Source organism: Gambusia affinis, linkage group LG05, assembly GCF_019740435.1.
Source record: "Gambusia affinis linkage group LG05, SWU_Gaff_1.0, whole genome shotgun sequence".
Lineage (NCBI taxonomy): Eukaryota > Metazoa > Chordata > Actinopteri > Cyprinodontiformes > Poeciliidae > Gambusia > Gambusia affinis.
In genome coordinates this window covers 9853271-9873093 of record NC_057872.1, presented here as the reverse complement: position 1 = coordinate 9873093, position 19823 = coordinate 9853271, and the positions used below count along the sequence as shown (strand labels likewise).

Sequence of the window (19823 nt, the reverse complement as noted above, 5' to 3'; positions counted from 1 at the left end):
TATTTATATGATGAAAGAGGAAAGGGCAGTTATTAGCGAGGCTCTGAAAACAACTGGGGATGAGACTGTGCATATAAACAACAGACATAAATTATTGTGCAGCTTGAGTGTTGCAGTTGAAAATAAGTTGTGACTTGCTGCTGACGGCGTGTTCGGCTCTGCATGCAGGTTGCAGTCTCTTCCACTAGCTGACGGGATGGGTCACAACATTTACTGTTAATGCCAACACCAATTAGGAAATGTGGCTTTACAAAAATCAAGCCCACTGCTGTTCTGAAGTGCATAATTGAAATGAAAGGGCACAAAGGGGCATAAGAGTTACACTAAGGACAGGGACTAACACTGGTGGCAGCCCACATGGCCTGTGGGATCAAAGCTTAGCCACAAGCATTCGCTTGACTTTAGAGCTTCTTTAATGTCAGTTTCTGTCTTTTTCAAAACTTGTTTTCATTTGATTCTTGATGCAGATTGCGGCAGACAATCTCTGGCTGTCATGGGGGAATGAGTGTACTTACTAAAGAAAACAACACAGTTCCCAGGTAGGCGTAGAAGATGTAGAGAAACTGCAGAGAGAAACAAGAGGTAAAATAAGCAGGGATGTAACAACACATCTTTGTAATTATTTATTCCACAAATGTGTGTAAGCACATTTAAAATTCAAATTAAAACCTAAACAAAATGCCTTTTCTAAGAAAATGCAGTGCGAATGCTGTCAGCTGAATGTGTTTGGTGAAAATTTGAATGGGTGTTGGAAGGAGGGCTGAAATTTAACCCTCACTCCAACTCAACCCTCTTTCCAAGTCAAATTCCAAATTTCCTTCAAAACCATGGTTAGTAAGGCTCTATAAAAATCAGTCCAGAGAATTTTGTAGCCTCAAATATGTTTTCGTTCAGAGCTTTGTGCTCTTATCTTTGACACAAATTTAAATAGCATGAATCTATTTCTGTTAGTTTTGTCTTTTTCTTGTTCTGTCTGTCTTGTTTTTGCAGCATTGTGTGTTTTTGACATGTGGATGAAAAAGTTCAAAATGGCCAAAATAAATATTTAAAAAAAAATCTACCGCTAAAACATACCTGTCCATCCTTGGTAAAGGAAAAGGATCCCCACAGCATGATGCTGCCACCATCATATTGCTGCTCAGGTTGATGTGCTGTTTTAATTTTACCCCCACATGTAAGGTTGTTTTTTTTGTTTGTTTGTTTGGTTGTTGTTGTTTTTTTGGTTTTTGTGACTTCTGGAGGTGTTTCATCTGAATGTGTTTTCCTTACAATGCACTACTTTTTATGTTTCCATAAACACAAAAACTAGTCACACTTTCAGTTGTCTTGTTGCTAAAATAGGTTGAACAAATAAACTTGACTTGCCTTGCCTTGGTCTATCACATAAACACTAACACTTTTGCAAGGCACTGCATGAAAAGTGAAGTTAGAGCTGTGTGACGATCCCCTTAAAACTGCAGCCTTCGTTTTCAGTTCCATTTTATCATAACGCTGTTGACATTTGCTAATTCTGTAAACATTTTGACCAGCAAACGCCAAGAACAGGGTTTAATAGTGATATGCATCATTTGGAGAGATGTGTCACCCCTTGTAGGTTTAAGAAGGCGTGTGTCCAACTTTATAGTCCACTCAGCTTATAGGCCACTGGCAAAACAGTCAGATAATAAAACCAGGCAGCGTTTCTACTGCCCTGTCTGGTCTTACTGCAGACATGCATAAGAGCGACATTGTTACCTGTGATCGGATGATGGCACACATCAGTAAGAAGGAAAATAAGGACCAGGCGAACATCCACAAGCATCCAGCTCCAGCGGTAAAGTCCCACTGATGACAGAAACAAAGGAGAAGAAAAAAATAAAAAAATATGATGATGCAGCACTGCAAAAAAAAATATAGATATATACATAAATAAAAGCTGCACAGGAATTCTTTCATTTATCCTGAAGGCCATCTGTGGTATTGCGGCTGAGCTGAGGGGCTCTGCAGGGAGTGAAACGACAAAGACATACTGGAGTTCCACATAAAAAGAACATCCTAATAGCTCTGGATATAATTGTCCAGAGCAATTAATCAACAAGCTGCAGCCGAGGCACCTAGGAGGACAGTAGATATGACCCACTGGCCCGCGTGGCCTTTTCAAACGGACAGAAAAAAGATGGCCCCTGTAGGAAGAACACTGGTCACCTGAGGAGCTACGAGCTGAACATGCGAGGTGGCCTGTTTGACATTTACTTCGCAGTGACAGAGATCAAAAGGCTCTGTGCATAGTGTGAACTGCAGTGAAAGAGGAGTTGGGAGCTGCAAGATGAACGACCAGTTGTAAAACTTAACTGGTTGTGTCTGTGGCCACTCACTCTGCCAATACAGTCCGAGCCGGGTGGTCACTTTTTACAACACAGAGTTTGTGTTCATTTAGATCTACATTGTTTTATTCTGAATAAAGAACCAGGAACATTAGAAACATACTATAACCTATACTTTCAGAACCCTTATTACAGACAATCAGTTAAAAAAAAAAAAGTTAGAAAAGAAATCATAATCATGAAAACAGCAACTTTTACTAAATATTCAGCCTATAACTGGGAGTGGAGCAACATAAAGACCACATAATAGTCATTTTGCCTCTATGTCATGCAAACAAAATGAACTTAATTTGAAACACATATTAGCTTTGTAGTGAAATATTTTTGTAAAAATGCCTAACACTTTTTCCCCCCCACAGAATATCATTTTATGAATGCTTACAACCGTTTTCCAAAGACTTTTGTCTTTTGTGGAGTCGTTGGATATATAAGAAATTAATTACTCCTGATCAAACCAGAAAGTACTTGAGTGATCTCCTTTCTATCTGCGCGACAAAATTAGATTACATAAAAGTACTTTAAATCAACAGTGGTCAAAGTGGGTAGAAAATAACACGCAGTCAAAACAAAAGGTGTTGAGGCAGACGGTTGCGTTTTGAACAAAATCGCAAAAAGAAATTAAGACCTGCAACCCCACTAATTTGCTTGAGGTTTTTTTTTTTCAAACTTACATTTTCTTATGTAACAGCTCAAAACCTTCGGCAGACAAAACATAACAGAAGCACCATTCAGCTCCACTATAAACTAGAAAATTAGCTCATTTTGGACAATATGTGTGATTTGTTTTGTTTTGAGGCCTCGTGTATCTCACTGCAGAAATGTGTCTAAACAAACACTTCTTTCTTTCTAAAGCAAAACAAAAATCTGCTTCCAGGAATTCTTCAAAGACTGAATAGCTGCTGTGTTTTCCAGTTCATACACAACACCATTCCTCAACCTAACCAAAATGATTACTAATATTATAGATGTACAGTAAAGTTTCATCCCCATCATAATGTAACAAAGAAAACACACACATACACATAAACATATATTGCAGCAGTCTCCAGGTACATTCTATTACTGTTTACATGTGAGTTAGTAAAGTAGTAAAATCTCTTCTCAAGTCCTTTTTTGAGTAAATTAATTTATTAACAAATTCACTATAAATGATGTGACTTTGCAAGTAATCGCAGATTTACAGTGAAAGCCTCAGCGCAGAGTTCAGGCGAGGTGCTGCATGGGAGGAATTATTTGACTGACACAAACACTGATTTCAGCAATAATCATAGTTTTGCCTGGACAGCAATCCTATCGAAGCATTAAACCTCAGCCTGCGCTGCATCAGGAAACCTGGCCAACATGTTCCAGATGACTGCAAAGGAAACACATCTCACAGCGCGGATATTTATAAGAGGCCGATAAGCTGCTGTAGTTTTTAAAATGTCACTTCTGGCTGTGCTGCAAAACACAAGACCAGAGTGAGTGACTTATCTTACCTTTGACTGCATGGCAAATAGACTCATGCCAAAGGAAACAAGAGCCGTCGCGCCCACAGCCCACAGAACCGCCTCGGCTTCATAGTACCTGCAGACAGATATATCAAAGAGACGCTGCATGTTGGAAATGCATCTTGAAAGTAACCAGTTGTCAGTAAGTAGTTGGCCTTTAGCAAACTCCAATATGTTTTTTACCTGGGATTTATGTACAAGATTGACTAAGACTAGTATATAATTGTGAAGAGGTATTAAAATGATTCATTGATTCTTTTTTGTTACTAAACCAGATTTGGAAATTGAGTCAGAAATTTGGATCTGGCCTCTGGACTCGATGCTTTGTAGAGCCTCTTATCACAGCAATTACAGCTGAACATCTGTTACGTTACGTCTCTCCTGGTTTTAACAACTCCTTTTCTTTTTTTTTTGGCCATTGCTCTTGGCAAAAAAAGCTCAAGAGGATGGAGATGGTTTGTCAACAGCAAGTTATGCAATAAAAGGAGATCTACAGTACTATTTTTTTTTGCCACAACCAGTGTTTGCATTAAACTAAAAAGTTTAATGAGCTCTTTCTTAGTTAAGAGGATCCTGGAAATAGCTTTGATAGATTTGCAGTTCGATTTCCTTTGTGGAATGGTAGATTGAAGAGTGATCTCAAGGTTGTTGTTTTACAACCTAGCCTGAATTTAAACTCCACCTCTTTTCTCCCTGACCTGTCTGCTGTGTTCCTGGATCTGTTGTTGTTGTTTTTTTAATGCAAACCTGTACTGCTTTTAAACAACGCCTGTATTTACACTAAGATTCAATTACTCACAATATTTCAGGATGTGACCTTTTTTCAAATTGAAGATATCAAACTAATGGCGTCTGAATTTAAATGTAGGCCGCACTTTTCAGAAAGTTTAAACCATGCATTATTTTCACTCCACTGTTATGAGGTGCTTTGTGCTGGTCTACAACTTAAAGTGCCAATAAAACACATTAAAGTTTTTGTTTACAATGTGACAAAATTTGTAAAAGTTTAGAGCTATATATATTTTTTCTTTTTTGCAAGGCACTATATCTAAAATTTGAGCAAAATTCTATAAATATGATAATTTCCCAGGGTTAGAGATAGTCACTCCTGGGCTGATAATTCTGACAGATCAACTTGTAGGTAAAAAAGAGATACCAGACTGACAGGATGTAATAAATAAATAACATAACTACACAAATTCTTCTGGTGCAGAGAAATTGGTTTGAGTCCGTCATGCCTCTGCTTTATCCCCAGCCAAAAGCTCGGAAAATGTGACACCGTAGCCTTCGTTTTTGGATGGCCACCAAAAATGATATCTAGTTTGATGCCTTCAAGCTTGGCGTTGAGCACGTTATCAGATTTGGATCAAATCGGATTATTTTTGTGCAAATGAGTTGCTACCAGGTGGAGGTTATCCTCTGAAACAAACACTCACGCTGCCACAGATCCAAGCATCAGGCCCTCTGCGACAGTCTGAGAGAGAAAAAGAAGAGACAAACAGGAAAAAAAAACCATTAAACAGAGCAAGGATGGTGGTGTTTTAATTTGCTGCCTGGATGGTGCTGCGTCTACTCACAAACAAACCCAGAGCTATAAAATTGAGGGGCACTTGGCGACGGATGTTATCGCAGCAGGACAAAACCAGAATAAGGACCAACACCACTGACCTGTTAAACGGTTAAAATAGCGTACATCATAAATATCAAATAAGCAGCCTATAAAAAGACGAGTACAGTGAAACTACTGCTGCATAGCTGGTAGTTCTTTGGGTTGCTACATGGTAGGTTTTATTGAACTAAGAATGGCATGGATCAAGGATCAAAATGGTTAAATCAGAGAGTTTTGACTTACATCATGGTGTAGGAGAACCAGTAGTTCTCATGAACCCAAGTCTTCAGTGTGTTCCTGTTATTTGATAAGCAAAAACAGAGCATAATTTAATAGAGGCATAATTTATTTAATAGAAGCAGAGGAAGGAATGCCTGCTGCAAGTATAACACAGGACAGAGCATTTCACATGCAGGGTATGAACATCATGTCAGAAAAAGCTGTTGCAGCCTTTGGCTGTGAAATACAAATGCTTCAATCTATTGCAAACTAAAACATAATCTCTACTGTACCATTAGGTGATACTGTAGGATATAAGCCATGATGTTGCTCATATATCCATGGTGGCAACTCCGCTTTTGTTACTTTTGCATGAGACGTGCTTTCACATGAAGGCAGGCCACGCGGCAGCTATTTTTATGGAGGCACTTCTGACACGGATTCAAAGAACTCCTGAGAGAGTCTGTGTCTCACCAGTAAAGAAAGGCGCAGATGATCCCAACAGTAAGCAGCAGCTGAATCATCAAGGTCAGGTAGACTTTCCGTACAAAACCTGTTAAACAGAAGAAGAGAAAACGGAAAGCAAAGCGAAGCAGAGAGAAATGAAAAAAAGACACAACAACACGGAGAGTTTGTCAAAGGAATGCAGGCTGGAGGATGATGTTGTTTATGCTGTGCACTATTAAAAATTTTAATTGTTTTCAGCGACTCTGCATCGAATCCTAAAGAAGAACAAAACCCTTGGTCACGACAAAAACATTAATCCCTCTGACCTTCTCTTTCTTTAGCTCTCACCTCGCCGTATCGCAGCGACACTGAAACCAATCTCCTCTGATTCGCTGGCGTATAGAGGCGGAGGCTGACCACTATACTGGTCACCTCCAAATGCAGGTGGGTCCTCCGGATGGGTCATGTCGTTGTAGGACGCAGGAGGAGAGATGACTGCAATGTTCCCGTTGCCAACCTACAACGTCGGTCAGAAGTTCACAGAAATTCATCATCAGCATATAGTAGGTCCAAAGTTTATGCACTCATGTTATATTGCAGAAATATGAGATTAGTAAATAATTTTTAAATCCTTACACTAATGCCTTGTTGAAGAATCCTTTGATTTGGTTTCTGCATTCAGTGTAGTTGATGTGATACTTGATATCAACCTTAACAACCTGATGAGTCTTGGTTCTCAGTACTTTTTGAAAACACCAATTCTTAAGCAGATATTAAACATTCTTTTTAATAAGCCCAAAGTTCTGTTTTTATTTTTTTATTGGTCTAATGTCATGTCTTGATTTTAAATGTCATGTTTTCATTAGCTGTTAACAGAAAGCCATCTTGATTAAGAAAATTATAAGTTAAAGCATCAGTCTTTGTTTAATCAATCTCCATAACTCTTCAAAATTATTCTTATTTATTGAACGGGCCTGTATAATCAACTAGAGGGAACCTGATTATCAGTAAATAAAGTTCAGCTATCTAACATAAAATTAGAATCCTTCAGCTAAATCCATACGCTAAAGCCAAAATTAGCAAAAAGCTTCCAAAAGACCTAATCTATTCAAAACTGAAGCAAAATAAGACTGCAACTGGACAGGGAGGCTTTCATACCTAATTTAATTCTACAGGACATTTCAGACCCCTGCAGCCCCTGAGCTGCAGGGGTCAGTATAAAAACTGTACAACTGGGATGACATGTCCTTTTTTCCTAGTTTTAATGAGGATGCGAGCAGCAGCATTCTGGATCAGCTGCACCTGTTGAGGTGATCAATTCAACTAAAGATAAACAAACGGATGAGTTTCTCAAGATATTGCTACAACATCAGTCCTTTAATCTTGGAAATGTTCTACAGGTGATAGAAGACCAACTTTGTTATTGTTTTTATGTGTCTCTGAAGGGGCTAAAGCAATACGGGAACAGCTGCATGAATGTCTAGATTTTACAACAGAAGCCTTTTCTTTAAATGAAAACAACTGACTTTGGCAAAAATCTCCCAAAATCTTGCAATCGAATGTGGAATAGTCTGACGAAACCAAAACAAAACTGTGCATGACTAAAAGCTGTACTAAACTGTACGTACCCAAAGAAAAAATGTTAATGGTAGCATTATGCTCTGGGGTTATGTTTCGGAGGGTGGAAGTGAGTTTTATCCTAAAAGGTCAATTTTCTTCTAGAAATTTGAAGTCATTTAATTTTTCAGTGTCATTCAAGCATCACACTAGTTGACAATTTATTGTTTGTGCTTCAAAGTTGAGTGCTTGACAGTAAACAACCAGTTCAAAATAATGTTCCCTCTAAAAGAGAGATCAACTACTGAGCCAAAATGATGTTAATGTACACAAAAAGTGTCACATTTCTTTCTAACAAAATATTTCCCTGTGTGGTAAATGAACAAACTTAGATCTGGGCACACAGTTGTTGTTTTCAAAACGCAGTTCCATCACTTCACACCCGAAAAGGTATAAAATGAAGGAAGCAGCTTTCATTTAAAAGCCATGGTTAAAATGAAAGCTTGACATTCATTTTCAAGCTATTTGTTTGTATTTACAATGAGTGTTTACTTGGATTAAATAAATGTTTTATGATATCACGATGATGATGTGTTTGCACTGAGATTATTTATGTCATTAACCTTTAATTAGAATACAGTTTACAGTTTACATTACAAGTCTACCTCCGGTATTCAGATGTCACTAACCTGGTATGCCATTCCTGTGTAGGAGTTTTGTTCATAGTTCGAAGGGCTGTAGGGAGGAGGGCGTAGTTCATGTCCTTCATCGGCGCTGCTGTTTGTTTGCTCCATTTTACTAATTTCAATAACCCGATTTTTTTTTTCTTCATCAACAAAACTGACAAGCGAGAAGACACAACACACATGAAGGTAAGTTAGGGTGATGGCTCAGGCCCAGAGGCATCCTTTTAGACAGTATCTGGGGTTTCATCAGTGATGCTAAACTGGCAAATGGGGCGCTGTCAGCATGGAACAAATAAATGGGTAATTACAAAATGATGCATTGCACAAACACACAGTGAGCCATGACTAACATCCATAATTACGGCCTTAACCCCCCCAACTTAATAGAGCTGTATGTATTTTTAATGGTCAGAGAGAATGTGGTTAATTGATCTCAGAGGAAATCCAGCTATCGTCATGAAAAACAAGGCACACAGAACAGATAAAATAATAATAATAATAATAATAATAATAATAATTAAAAATATTGAGAATTCGGTTGTATAAGTAGCAAGGAAATAAAAGACATTTTTCCCTTTAAGTTGGTATTTCTGAGCAAGTCTTAATTAGTGCATCAATGATCAGTGCTTTGCAATATAAAGTGGTGGTAAAGCAATGATGAAGAGCAGTAAGAGAGCACACTGAATAGCTTCAAACATTAGCACTTTAAAATAAACCCACCAGTGATACAATAACATTAATTCTCTGGGATTTTTTTTGTAAATTAATTCGTCTTTTGCTCTTATAAGGAATCATCTAAGAGATAAAAACCCTCTTCTGTTCTCTACTCAAGCTTCGCCGGGCAGCCAACACAATGAAGAGAAACTAAATGATAAGACATGAAGTGGACTCGGTTTCTGTTCATACTCAAAACCGTCATCATTTCCAGCATGAGAAAAAAAAAAAAAAAAAAGAAGCTGTTTTTAAATTTATTTAAAGAACCCTTTGTGTATTTAAAATCTTCTAAGAGGAATTTAATTAAGGTTATTTGTTGAAAGAAGCTGATTACAACCGTATTGCCTTACCTCTGCTGTGACAACCAGGAAGCAGTTGTTCCTCTTTAGGGCAAAGTCTACCTGCTATCAGCTGGTTCCCACAGAGACAGGACTTTAGCTCCTGAGGGAGAGGATGGGGTGCGACATTAGGCTTAATGGGATATTCAGATGAAGAAAGATGACACTGAGCCAGAATAAATTAAGCTTTTCTTTTTTGTCTCTCTCTCACCAGCATTGATTTACAATGACCTTTAGAATAATTTCATATACATCGCTTATGCTTGCTTTAATAAAGGTATGTTTTTGGAGTCAATATCCTTTCATGAGACACTGCTTACTGTTCGAGATAAGTCTGTGGCTTCCCCGCTTTGCAGAACAAACAGAGAGAGAGAGAAAAAGAGAGAGAGAAAATAACAATGGCCATCTTTGAAATCGTTTGAGTCATCTGGCCTTCATGGTTCACCTTGGTTACCTATTGATAGCACTCTGCCTGTGGAAGTCATCTACCAACAAAGAAATGGATGAGTGATGCATGCCGTCAGGCCGTCCTGTTTTAAAAGATTACAGCTGTCGGGTCACACTAGGAGAGGAGAATAGCTAAAAGAACGACTTGAAGCCAAAATATATGAAATAATATAGGTCAATACAGTCTTAGTGCTTCTTCACAGAGAACAGCCACTAAAAGGGTTATGCAGAGGAATCCGTCCATGAATCAGAGAGCAGCCAAGCGCGAACCTACTTTCTATAAAACTGCCTATTACAGTTGATTACACACAGTTTAAAAGATACATAGAAGCAAATGTTCAAGGAAATTTCATCAAATCCCATTCCAGCAAATCTGCAGCCTGAGCAGCTCAGGCTTTGATTTCACATTAAGAAGTGTGACAGTCACGTGGTGATCACACAGAAACCTCTCAACAATTAAACTGACGATTTCAGAGCATCCAGGTGCTAACACACAGAGTCGGTGTACGGAGCAAAAACAAGACGACTCCTTCCAGGTAATTTCACCCAGACTGCCATGTTTATGCATTTATACGTCAAGTGAACACTTGGGGGCACTAGTCTCCTGTGCTTCCGCTGCTAATTGCAGTCTTTTGATTGTGGCTCTGGCCCCTCACATACTGTCACCTCCCCACCCACCCAACAACTCCAAATCCTCCAGAGAGCTCTCTTAAAACCCGGATGCCTCTTCATCTTATCTGCCGGATCAAATCCTTCATTTCAGTCGCCAACCTGTGATATTTGTGCTCTTTTCAAAGCGTTACCATAGTAAAAAAAAAAAAAAAAGGAATACAAGAACAAATCACATCGTTTCCTGTGTTCACAAAGCTTTAAATAAATAAATAAGATAAATCGAGAACAAAATGAAGACGTCATATTTGAAGGCAGACAGCGTTTTGCGCCACAAACACAGGCTCTCGGCTCTGTTCGCGGCTGATTGGTGTGTCAGTCAACACAGGCTGGATTTACAATGCCTGCTCAAATCTGATGAGCCTCGTTCCCACCTCTGCATCAGATCTCGGCTGGATTTGAATGGGCGGCACAACAAACACAGTCACATTTGAGCAGGCAGTTGAAATCCAGCCTGTGTTGACATACCAATCAGTGGGGGGCCAAATTTGAAATGGATCAGATTGCCTCGAAGCTGTCCAAACCAGAGAAATGCGGGGCTCATGAAGCATAATGTGTGATGAACAGAGAGATTGGGTCTTTCCAGCCATCCATACATCAGACTACCTGTCTACATGTCTACATGTAAAGAACTGGAAGGAAGCAAAAAAAAAAAAAAGATGGAGAAAGGGTGATAGAAATACTAAGGTGTTTCTCTAATGTGTGGTGACACTGCTGTTTTGTCTGCTGTGATGCTCTCTGGGGCTTCTGGGACTGGCAGAGGGGAGTGTTACAGTGTCAGCGGAGAAGAAGAGATGCAGCCATCATGAGAGTCTCTCTTTCTACTTTCGTATGCTGCTGTGAATAACTGCTTCCTGGCCGGCCTGCCCACAGAAGGATTTATTTGAAGAATTGAAAGTGTGGTTTGTGTGGCCTCAGAGAGCCCTAGCGCCGGTCCACGGATCCGTGCTACAAGACGCCCCTTCATTTCTAATTTACAACCCTTCTGGAGCTGCTAATGTAGAATTTCTCTAGGATGTATTGCTGATGAGAAAGTTCAGCAAAGGCTCATGCTATACAGTGTGTTACTGTAAATTACTTGGCATTCTGCGCTAATTTACGCCTTACATCCTCAGCTCTAGCATGAGAAAGGTTGTTTTTTTTGGAGTTTTTGAGTTCAAGCAAAAATTTAAATAACACTCAATGGAAGCCAAATCAGCACAGCACTGGTTTTTAGAAACAGAGAAGTTACATTATCTTGTTAAGCAAATGAGTATAACACAAAAGACACAGCTGTAGTTTAACAAATGGGCATGATTAAGTGAATAAATGCTTGTTACCAATTAATTTAAACTGAATATATTACATTGTGGCAATGAACACTGAACTTAACAAGAATTTATCCTCAGTGGATACATCGTTGACATTAGCTTGGTCTATAGAGAACTCTATTGAATATATGGATTAACTGGATAAACTGGATTGATGTACGAACTGAACTTGCATTTGACCTGCACCTGCCCTCTCAATCTGCAGCTAACCCGTCACATCAAGCTCCTAGACACAACAGAAAACAATCTCAGATAGTAATAATAATAATAAAAACAATTTAGGTATAGAGGATCAATCAATCAATCAATCAATAAAACTTTATTTGTATAGCACATTTCAGCAGCAAGGCACTTCAAAGTGCTTTACATCAAATCAAACACAAAAACACAATGCAACATAGAATCAACAATCAAAACACAACATCAAGTCAGATTCCGTCAATAAATTTGTAATTGATTACGTTTCAAATACAACTCTAAACAAGTGGGTTTTTATTTGAGATTTAAAGGAAGTCAGTGTTTCAGCTGTTTTACAGTTTTCTGGAAGTTTGTTCCAGATTTTTGGTGCATAGATGCTAAATGCCGCTTCTCCTCGTTTGGTTCTGGTTCTAGGGATGCAGAGCAGAACCAGAACCAGAAGACCTGAGAAATCTGGAAGGTTGATACAACAGCAGCAGATCTTTAATGTATTGTGGATATGAAGGTATGCTGAATTTAAGTGCCCCTAGTTGGTTTTTTGCTGACGCAATGAGTTTCACTTAACAGGTGCTACATTGTATGTTTGCACATTCTGTCCTACGGCATAAGAAGTTGAACATCTTATATTGAACAAATTCTTGTGCTGAAGATGTTCGTCATAGGAGAGTCTTCATATGGTGAAGAAGATCTTCAAGAAGTTCAAGATTTTCTTGAACAACTTGTGTTGAACATTTTGTGTTCAACGTGGGATTTTCATCATCCTATGTTCAACGTGGGGAGTTGAGCATAGGATGTTCTTCATCTGATGTTGAAGATGTTCAACAAAAGAGCATCTTTATAAGATGAAGAACATCTCCATCTTATGGGGATGTTCTTCATTTTATGTTCAATGTGGGGTGGGAAGGATAGAATGTTGTTTACGTCTTATGTTGAAGATATTCAACATAATAATGTCTTGCAGGTTCAATACCTGTTGAACAGAAGATGTTCTTCATCTTGTGTTGATGATGTTCAGCATAAGAAAATCTTCATCTCGTGAAGACGTTCTTCATCTCATGTTCAACACATAAGAACAAGAAGATGTTCTTGGGTTGAAGATCTCATTTAATTATGAGAGAAGAGCCGATGTCAAATTGTTCACATTTTGCTTTGTTGTGTTATGAGAGGTGCTTTTATATTTCACTTCCTAAGAAAAATCTAAAGCAATTAACTGTTGACAAAAAAGTTCCAAATTGTTTACTTTTTTCCCCTTTCAGTATAATTAATTCAGAAGTAATAATTTCATATTTATATAATTACAATAAAAAACCTTTACTGTGTAAAAGAAAACTGCTACAACACTTGGTTTGTGGTAAAAAGAAAAAAGAGTGACAAAAATACGTCATATTTTTGTCACTCTTCGTATTGTGTAAAAAAATACATCATAAAAAATGCATTAAACTGAGTTGAATTGATACATGTCAGATTGCTTGATCATGCAAAATAGATTTTGGATTTAGAATTCAATTAATTTGCTTCATTTTGGGACTTTTGTTTGGGCGGGTCATTTTTGACCCGTAGGATGAGGGGAGTAAACAGAATGTTAGGATCGCTGTGTTTTTACAAAAATATTCCAACCACATTAAGGAACGGCATGAAAATAGGCAGAGCTTTGTACAAGCACTCATTCCAGCCACAGGGGAGCTCAATAGCTTTTGTCAAATGCCATTGTAAAAAGCATCAAGCAAATACACAATTATTACTACTAATCAGAGGCAACTCCAACCATGTGGATTTTAAAAGCCCAGATTTAAAAGAATTTTTTTAATGTTTTGCAATTTTCTGCATGTTTGTTCCAGATTTGTGTTGCACAGAAGCTGAATGCTGTTTTTCCATGTTTAGCCAGGCACCCCGAATGGTTGCCATGGGAGAATCAAGGATTTTTCAAATATGCACAAAGGCATCAAAGCAACACATCAGTTTTTTTTTTTTTTTCTTTTTGATAAGGGACTAACATCATAATACTATATAAAACTCAAAAAAAGTCAAATTTTACACAGTACCCCAAACAACCCCAATAAACCACCCTGTTAAAAAGAAATGTGGAAAGCCCCTCTTTCTGCTATCCCCAAAATAACTAAAAGGTAAGCAATTATTTTCTTTTTTCCAACAGAAACCAGACAACCTATTCTCCCAGCACTCAGCAGCAAGCAAGGGAAATGTGCATGCATGCAAGTAGCAGCAAAATTGTTCAGGGCACAACTAACAGATAAGATGTGTTTATTTACTTCCTGGTTCTTAAGTGCTCTCCCATACTCCTTTTTGAGGCCTCCCTGGGCAACTGCCCATATATGCCCATAGCAAAATTCACAACTGAGTTGGGGTGATTTGCAGTGTTAGTTATTTTCTACTACGTTTCTGCATGCATAAATCCAAAAAGCTACATTCCTGTCATCTGGTCAGAGCAGTTTCTTTGACATATCCTTCAACATTACAAGAACTTATGTCTTTCTTTCAACGTGGCCTTTCTTTCTGCCCTTGATGCTGTTTGTTCTGTAATGTTGTCTAACAAACCTCCAAAGTCGTCAGAGAACAACTGTAATTTACACAGAAGTGGTTTTCTAATTAAGTCAAGTGCAGTTTATTTGCATAACACAAATTAGTAAATAAGTAAATCATTACTTATTAGAGGACTTCTGTCAGCACCTGTTTCTGTACTGTATTCGTGATTGTCAGAGTAAAGGAGGCTGAGCGCAGCCTCATGTCGTATCATTGTTATGCTCTACTTTGTGTTAGTCTTTTACCTAAAAACTTGATCAAATGTACTTAGGATTGGTGGTGTAATGTGGCAAAATATGAAAAAGTTCATACTTTTGCACGCATTTTGTCAACAGTGACATTTGATCAGTTCGAAACTGATAAAGTCACACAAAACACTTTTAAGGAATCCCATTACAGCGTCTCCCCTAACAATGTAAATGTAGATAGATTCAAACTGAGAGCGCTTCTGACAACAAACTTTTCTGAATCACAGCAACTTGGCTGACCTTCAACTTTAGTACACAAAAGGAAATACTGGTCCAATACATTTTTGGCACAACCCTTCAGTATTTAAACAGAGAAAAATTAGGGCTGGTTTACATTTGCTCAAGGGGACTCATGCACTATGTAATCAAAAAATGCCAGAAGGTAGAAAATTGTGGAAAAAACCTTAAATAAAGAGGATTGTACGAGAACATTTGTGCGCGAGTCAAAAGCTCAGAGTTTATACAAACAGAGGGGCTGTCTGCAAGTTACAAATATAAACACATACTGTTATTAACATAGAGTTGTTGGTACGTGAATTACAGTGGGACTATAAAAAAAGATGAGTAGAAAAGCTGATGCTGTCCAGGTAAACCAAAATGTTAAAGCAAATACACAACAGCCACACAGAAACACTGGTGCTGCAAAAAGAAAGCGAGAACATTTGAGTTCACCTGTTATTTGCTTCATATCTGTTCAATCCTTCCAAACAGCTGGTCCTTGAAAATTTAACTCCCACTCACAGACTATGCCCATCCATTAAAGTGACAGGATTCAGTGCTGACTTGTGTCGCGATGAAACCAAGGCTCTGTCTGACATATTAAGACTGCTGTCACAAGCTGTAGCAGAAAAAGCATCATGACGCTCATTTAAACATCACATTAATATGTTTCGTTGCCGCCAGAGTGTTGGAAGGCACGGATGGGCCTTTATGTTCTAGTTGATGCTGTCAGCTTTAATAATCGACTCTGGGTTTGGACTCGGGCTGCTACGGATTCCAGAAATTGCCATTTCCAGGAGTTACGTTTCTTGGAAGGTTAAAAGTTTGATCTTGAATATTTTGCGAAGGCAGGAAGAAGTTTTCAGAAAGTTTGAAAGGGGGTGTGAGTTTGTTTTCAAAGATGAGCTGACAGAGCTGGGGCGAGATGCTTCTCTTTTCTCATTTCTCTTGTGAATCACATTCAAAACAAGCTCAGGAATGAAAATACTGACCTTGAAAACACTGCAATAAAATATTGCACTGAATTCATCAAGCAAATGGCACTTGGTGCCTTCGGATATCTGAGTACGCGTGACATGTCAGAAACAGCAACACTGAAAATGATCGATCCTCTTCTTTAGTGCACCAGATAATATATACAGCAGCAAAAAAAATCCCTCAAAGCTACACAAAACGTCGATACTTATAAACATCAAAACAAACGCAGGAAAAAATTAAAGTCTGAAACTGAAACTTAAGTTTTTTGGAGTTAGGTCAACAGGATGGACCATCTATGTTTCTGTAGCGTCGCCATATCATAATTATTCATTTAGGCCTAAAGCTTAACCTGTGTTTGTTTGTATATATATATATAATCTTGCTGGTTATTACAGTGAGAGTCCCAGGAGGACGTCTGTAGTTTAGGTCGATGGAAACAAGAGCAGCTCCATCCCTGACCGCAGCTGGGACAGGCTGTAGCTGTGATCATGACTGCAGGCTTGTGGGGGTGACACAGCTGTCACCACGACCATAGTAACGACAGAGCTTTGGCTTGTTATGATTCTGGCTGTGACATTCGTTTTTTAATAGGCGTCGACGACTACACGCAGCAGCTGTGTGAGGTTGTACTGACTGTGTGTGCAGTCGGATCTGTTCCTGAACTCATCGAATAAAAAGGAGGTACATCGTTGAGGCCCTGTCGGTTAAACACGGACATCTGGATATCTCTAGAACAGCGAGGAGTAAAGGAAAGCAGCAGCTGAAGTTCAGACACGAGTCGTTATCCGACTGCTGCTTCGCCCATGCGGATGAGTCGGAGCGGCTACATGGAGCTCGGTTAAGCGGCAGCTGGTAAATGAGTAATGAGCAGTGTCACATCACCTTTCCTTGATTTTTCAGCTTTGTGCTTCCAGACTGACAGAGTATCACAACCCCCTAGCAGAATAATAAAATAAAACTTTGGATGGTACGCAGCACTGAAGTGTAAATAGACTTTGAGTTCAATTTTCTTCCAAATGGTATCAAGGAGATATGTTCTCTATTTTAGCTTTGTCAGTCTTTGTATATCTTGTTTGATACACACACACTCATGGTTCCAGGTGTGGGATAAAATACAAAAGCAGGCCGGAAAAGAAGGTTACAAATTGACTCATAGTCCAAAATTTTCAGGACTTCTTAAAAAAGTTGTTGTAGGGGCGTGCTCCGGTGGTGTAGAGGTTAGCGCGCCCCACGCTTGGAGGCCTTCAGTCCTCGACGTGGCCATCGCGGGTTCGATTCCCAGACCTGACGACGTTTGCTGCATGTCTTCCCCCCTCTCCTTCACCCTTTCCTGTCAGCCTACTATGAGAAAAGGGAGACTAGAGCCCACAAAAAGGACCCCCTGGTGGGGGAAAAAAAAAAAAAGTTGTCGTAACTTCACAGTTGACGAGTTTTAAGTATTTAATACTAAGTGTAATGAGTGTTACTTAAGGTATTAGGAGTTTGGGTAATGACTGTGACAACTACATTTGCCACCACACGGATGCTTTTGACAGCATGTTAAGCAGTGCTCAGTTTTCAGTAATGGCTGAGTGGATATCCACAGTGGCCTCTGTTGCTCCAGGAAAAGTACATCTATATTCAGGACCAGTAACTACGATGTAAGAGTTTTTATTCTGATCGCAATTGAGATTATGATAACCTCTGGATAACTTTCACTGACCAAATAATGTAAAAAAACCCAGCAAAAAACAATGTTCTGTTACATCACGTTTTCTTCAAAGATTGGGAGGGATGATCTGAATATGCAGGAATAAGACAAATATATTACGCTAATCTTCTACACCATATGGGCAACATGGCCAACACATCTGTGACTACATGCTGTTTCATAAGTACCCTCTCAATTATTTTGAATAGAGCATGGAGAGTTGTTTCAAGTTTGAAGAATGGGCTGAAAAACTCCCAATAACTGAATACCTTCAATGTCTGAACATCCTCAGTGTGAAAAGTATGAAATATATTTATGAAAAAAGAATCTAAAATGCAAAAATGGAAACACATAAACAAATGAAATAAAGTCATTCAAGCAAAATATTAAATATTTTAAATTCACAGTCTGCATTTTCTTCACCCTTCCATTTCTTTCCCTATTTGAGATGCCGGGAGAAAATCACCTGCATCAAATTAACCTAACTGATGTTGAGAACTTTCAAACTACTTGTTTATTCCACCAAAATAACATCAACTCCAGCAATGAGAATGCAAATAAATATGACTTCCTGTGTTTCAGTCATTCTGAGTCACCACACAGAAACATCTAAGACTGTTGATCAAGGATTTAGGACATTATGGACATCTGGTCCCCACTTTATCTGTTGCTTGGGTGGAGAATCGAAGATAATAATAAAACTGGAATAACACCAACTTAATTTAAAAACTTTTCCCTTCGTTTCCACTGGCATTATTCTGATTTTTCTTCCTTGTTGAGACAGTTTGTAATTTGCAACAGCACAGCATCAGCCTGATAATTAAAGTCTATGAACTCCTAATCTGACCATCTGAACCAATTGTGGCTGCTTGCTTTTCCAACCACGTCAGGATGCTGAGCTGCTGAGGGATGTTTGTTCTGACTCAGAGTGGAATGGAGTGTCATGCTACAAAAAGGGTGAGGGGAAAGTTTCTTCAAAGCCATTGCAGAGTCTGACAAGCCGAGAACATGCTGCCAAGTCAAATACAGGCTGGAGCTTTGTGAAATCCCTGCGGGTCGAGCCGGATTGTCATCACGGATAATTCTTCCCCTTACTTATGCTGCATTTTTATGCAGCAAACACACAAAAGAATGATGTTTGTTACTGTATTAATGGCAGCTAATGATATTAAATCCAACAATCAATAGTAACATTAAAGGACATGAGAGATGCTGCGCAGACCACCCTCACGCTGCCAAAACTTAACAGACCTGTCGAGGTTTGAACTGCGCCAAGACCTCAGATGGTGTCGGGCACTGTGACGTTCCGAGCACTTCCTTCAAGTACTAGAGATGCGAAGAGGAATCTCCATGGACTGGACTTGTTTTCCACACACTCCATCAGGCTGAAGTCGAAGGAATTTAGCAACCAAGTCAAAAGAGCTCAGATCCACCCTACACACATAGTTTGAGATTGTGTGACAAGGTGCATTATCCAGCAGAGAGAGATTATAACCTCTGGGGTGGAACTGTAAACGTAGCGCGCGTCAAAACAACATCCTGTGACGGGTTCCTTTCTTCCACTGGTGCGTCCTACTGTCATCAGTTCTCCAGGTACTCGGCGAACAAAGAGTGACATTAAAAAAGGAATATTAATTATCGCGCTGAAGCACTAATGGTCTTGTTCTGACATTTGCATGAGCATAGCAGGAAGCTAAAAGGGTCAACATGGGCACGCTTAAGGGCTTTCTGGATACACAGCCCACACAGCTGTGTTGCACTGCCTTATATTTATTATTGTTTCCTGGGTTTGAGTTCCGATTTCTAGTTATTTCTGCAAATATATTTTTTTTAATAACACAGAACTGAAAAGGCAATACTTATATCCTTTGGTTAATAAAAAAGCATGTTCTATCACAAGCTATGTTTCCATTGACCATATAAATGCACAAATTGTAAATAAATTTGATTAATGGAAGCATGCCAATTTAAAAAAAAAAAAAATTTGATTAAAAAATATTTGTTGAGGTAGTATGTGGTGGCTTTTAGGCTGTATCAAAATTTTTGTTTTTCACAAAACTGCAATGGAGACACTTTTTTTGCATCACACAAGTCATGGGATCA

At 38.8% G+C, this 19823-nt stretch overlaps 1 protein-coding gene across 1 annotated transcript in view; it reads right to left on the bottom strand.

Moving 5' to 3' along the window:
* zgc:110410 (uncharacterized protein LOC553618 homolog) overlaps positions 1 to 19823 on the bottom strand; it is a 31291-nt gene that overhangs the window by 427 nt on the left and 11041 nt on the right. The window contains exons 4-14 of the mRNA XM_044116987.1: positions 9744 to 9771; positions 9436 to 9468; positions 8375 to 8525; positions 6477 to 6645; positions 6156 to 6234; positions 5706 to 5759; positions 5431 to 5521; positions 5290 to 5327; positions 3842 to 3929; positions 1735 to 1824; positions 516 to 563 (exon numbers count right to left, since the gene is read on the bottom strand). Coding sequence (XP_043972922.1) covers positions 516 to 563; positions 1735 to 1824; positions 3842 to 3929; positions 5290 to 5327; positions 5431 to 5521; positions 5706 to 5759; positions 6156 to 6234; positions 6477 to 6645; positions 8375 to 8525; positions 9436 to 9468; positions 9744 to 9771 — 869 coding nt within the window. The remainder of the gene's footprint in view (positions 1 to 515; positions 564 to 1734; positions 1825 to 3841; positions 3930 to 5289; positions 5328 to 5430; positions 5522 to 5705; positions 5760 to 6155; positions 6235 to 6476; positions 6646 to 8374; positions 8526 to 9435; positions 9469 to 9743; positions 9772 to 19823) is intronic.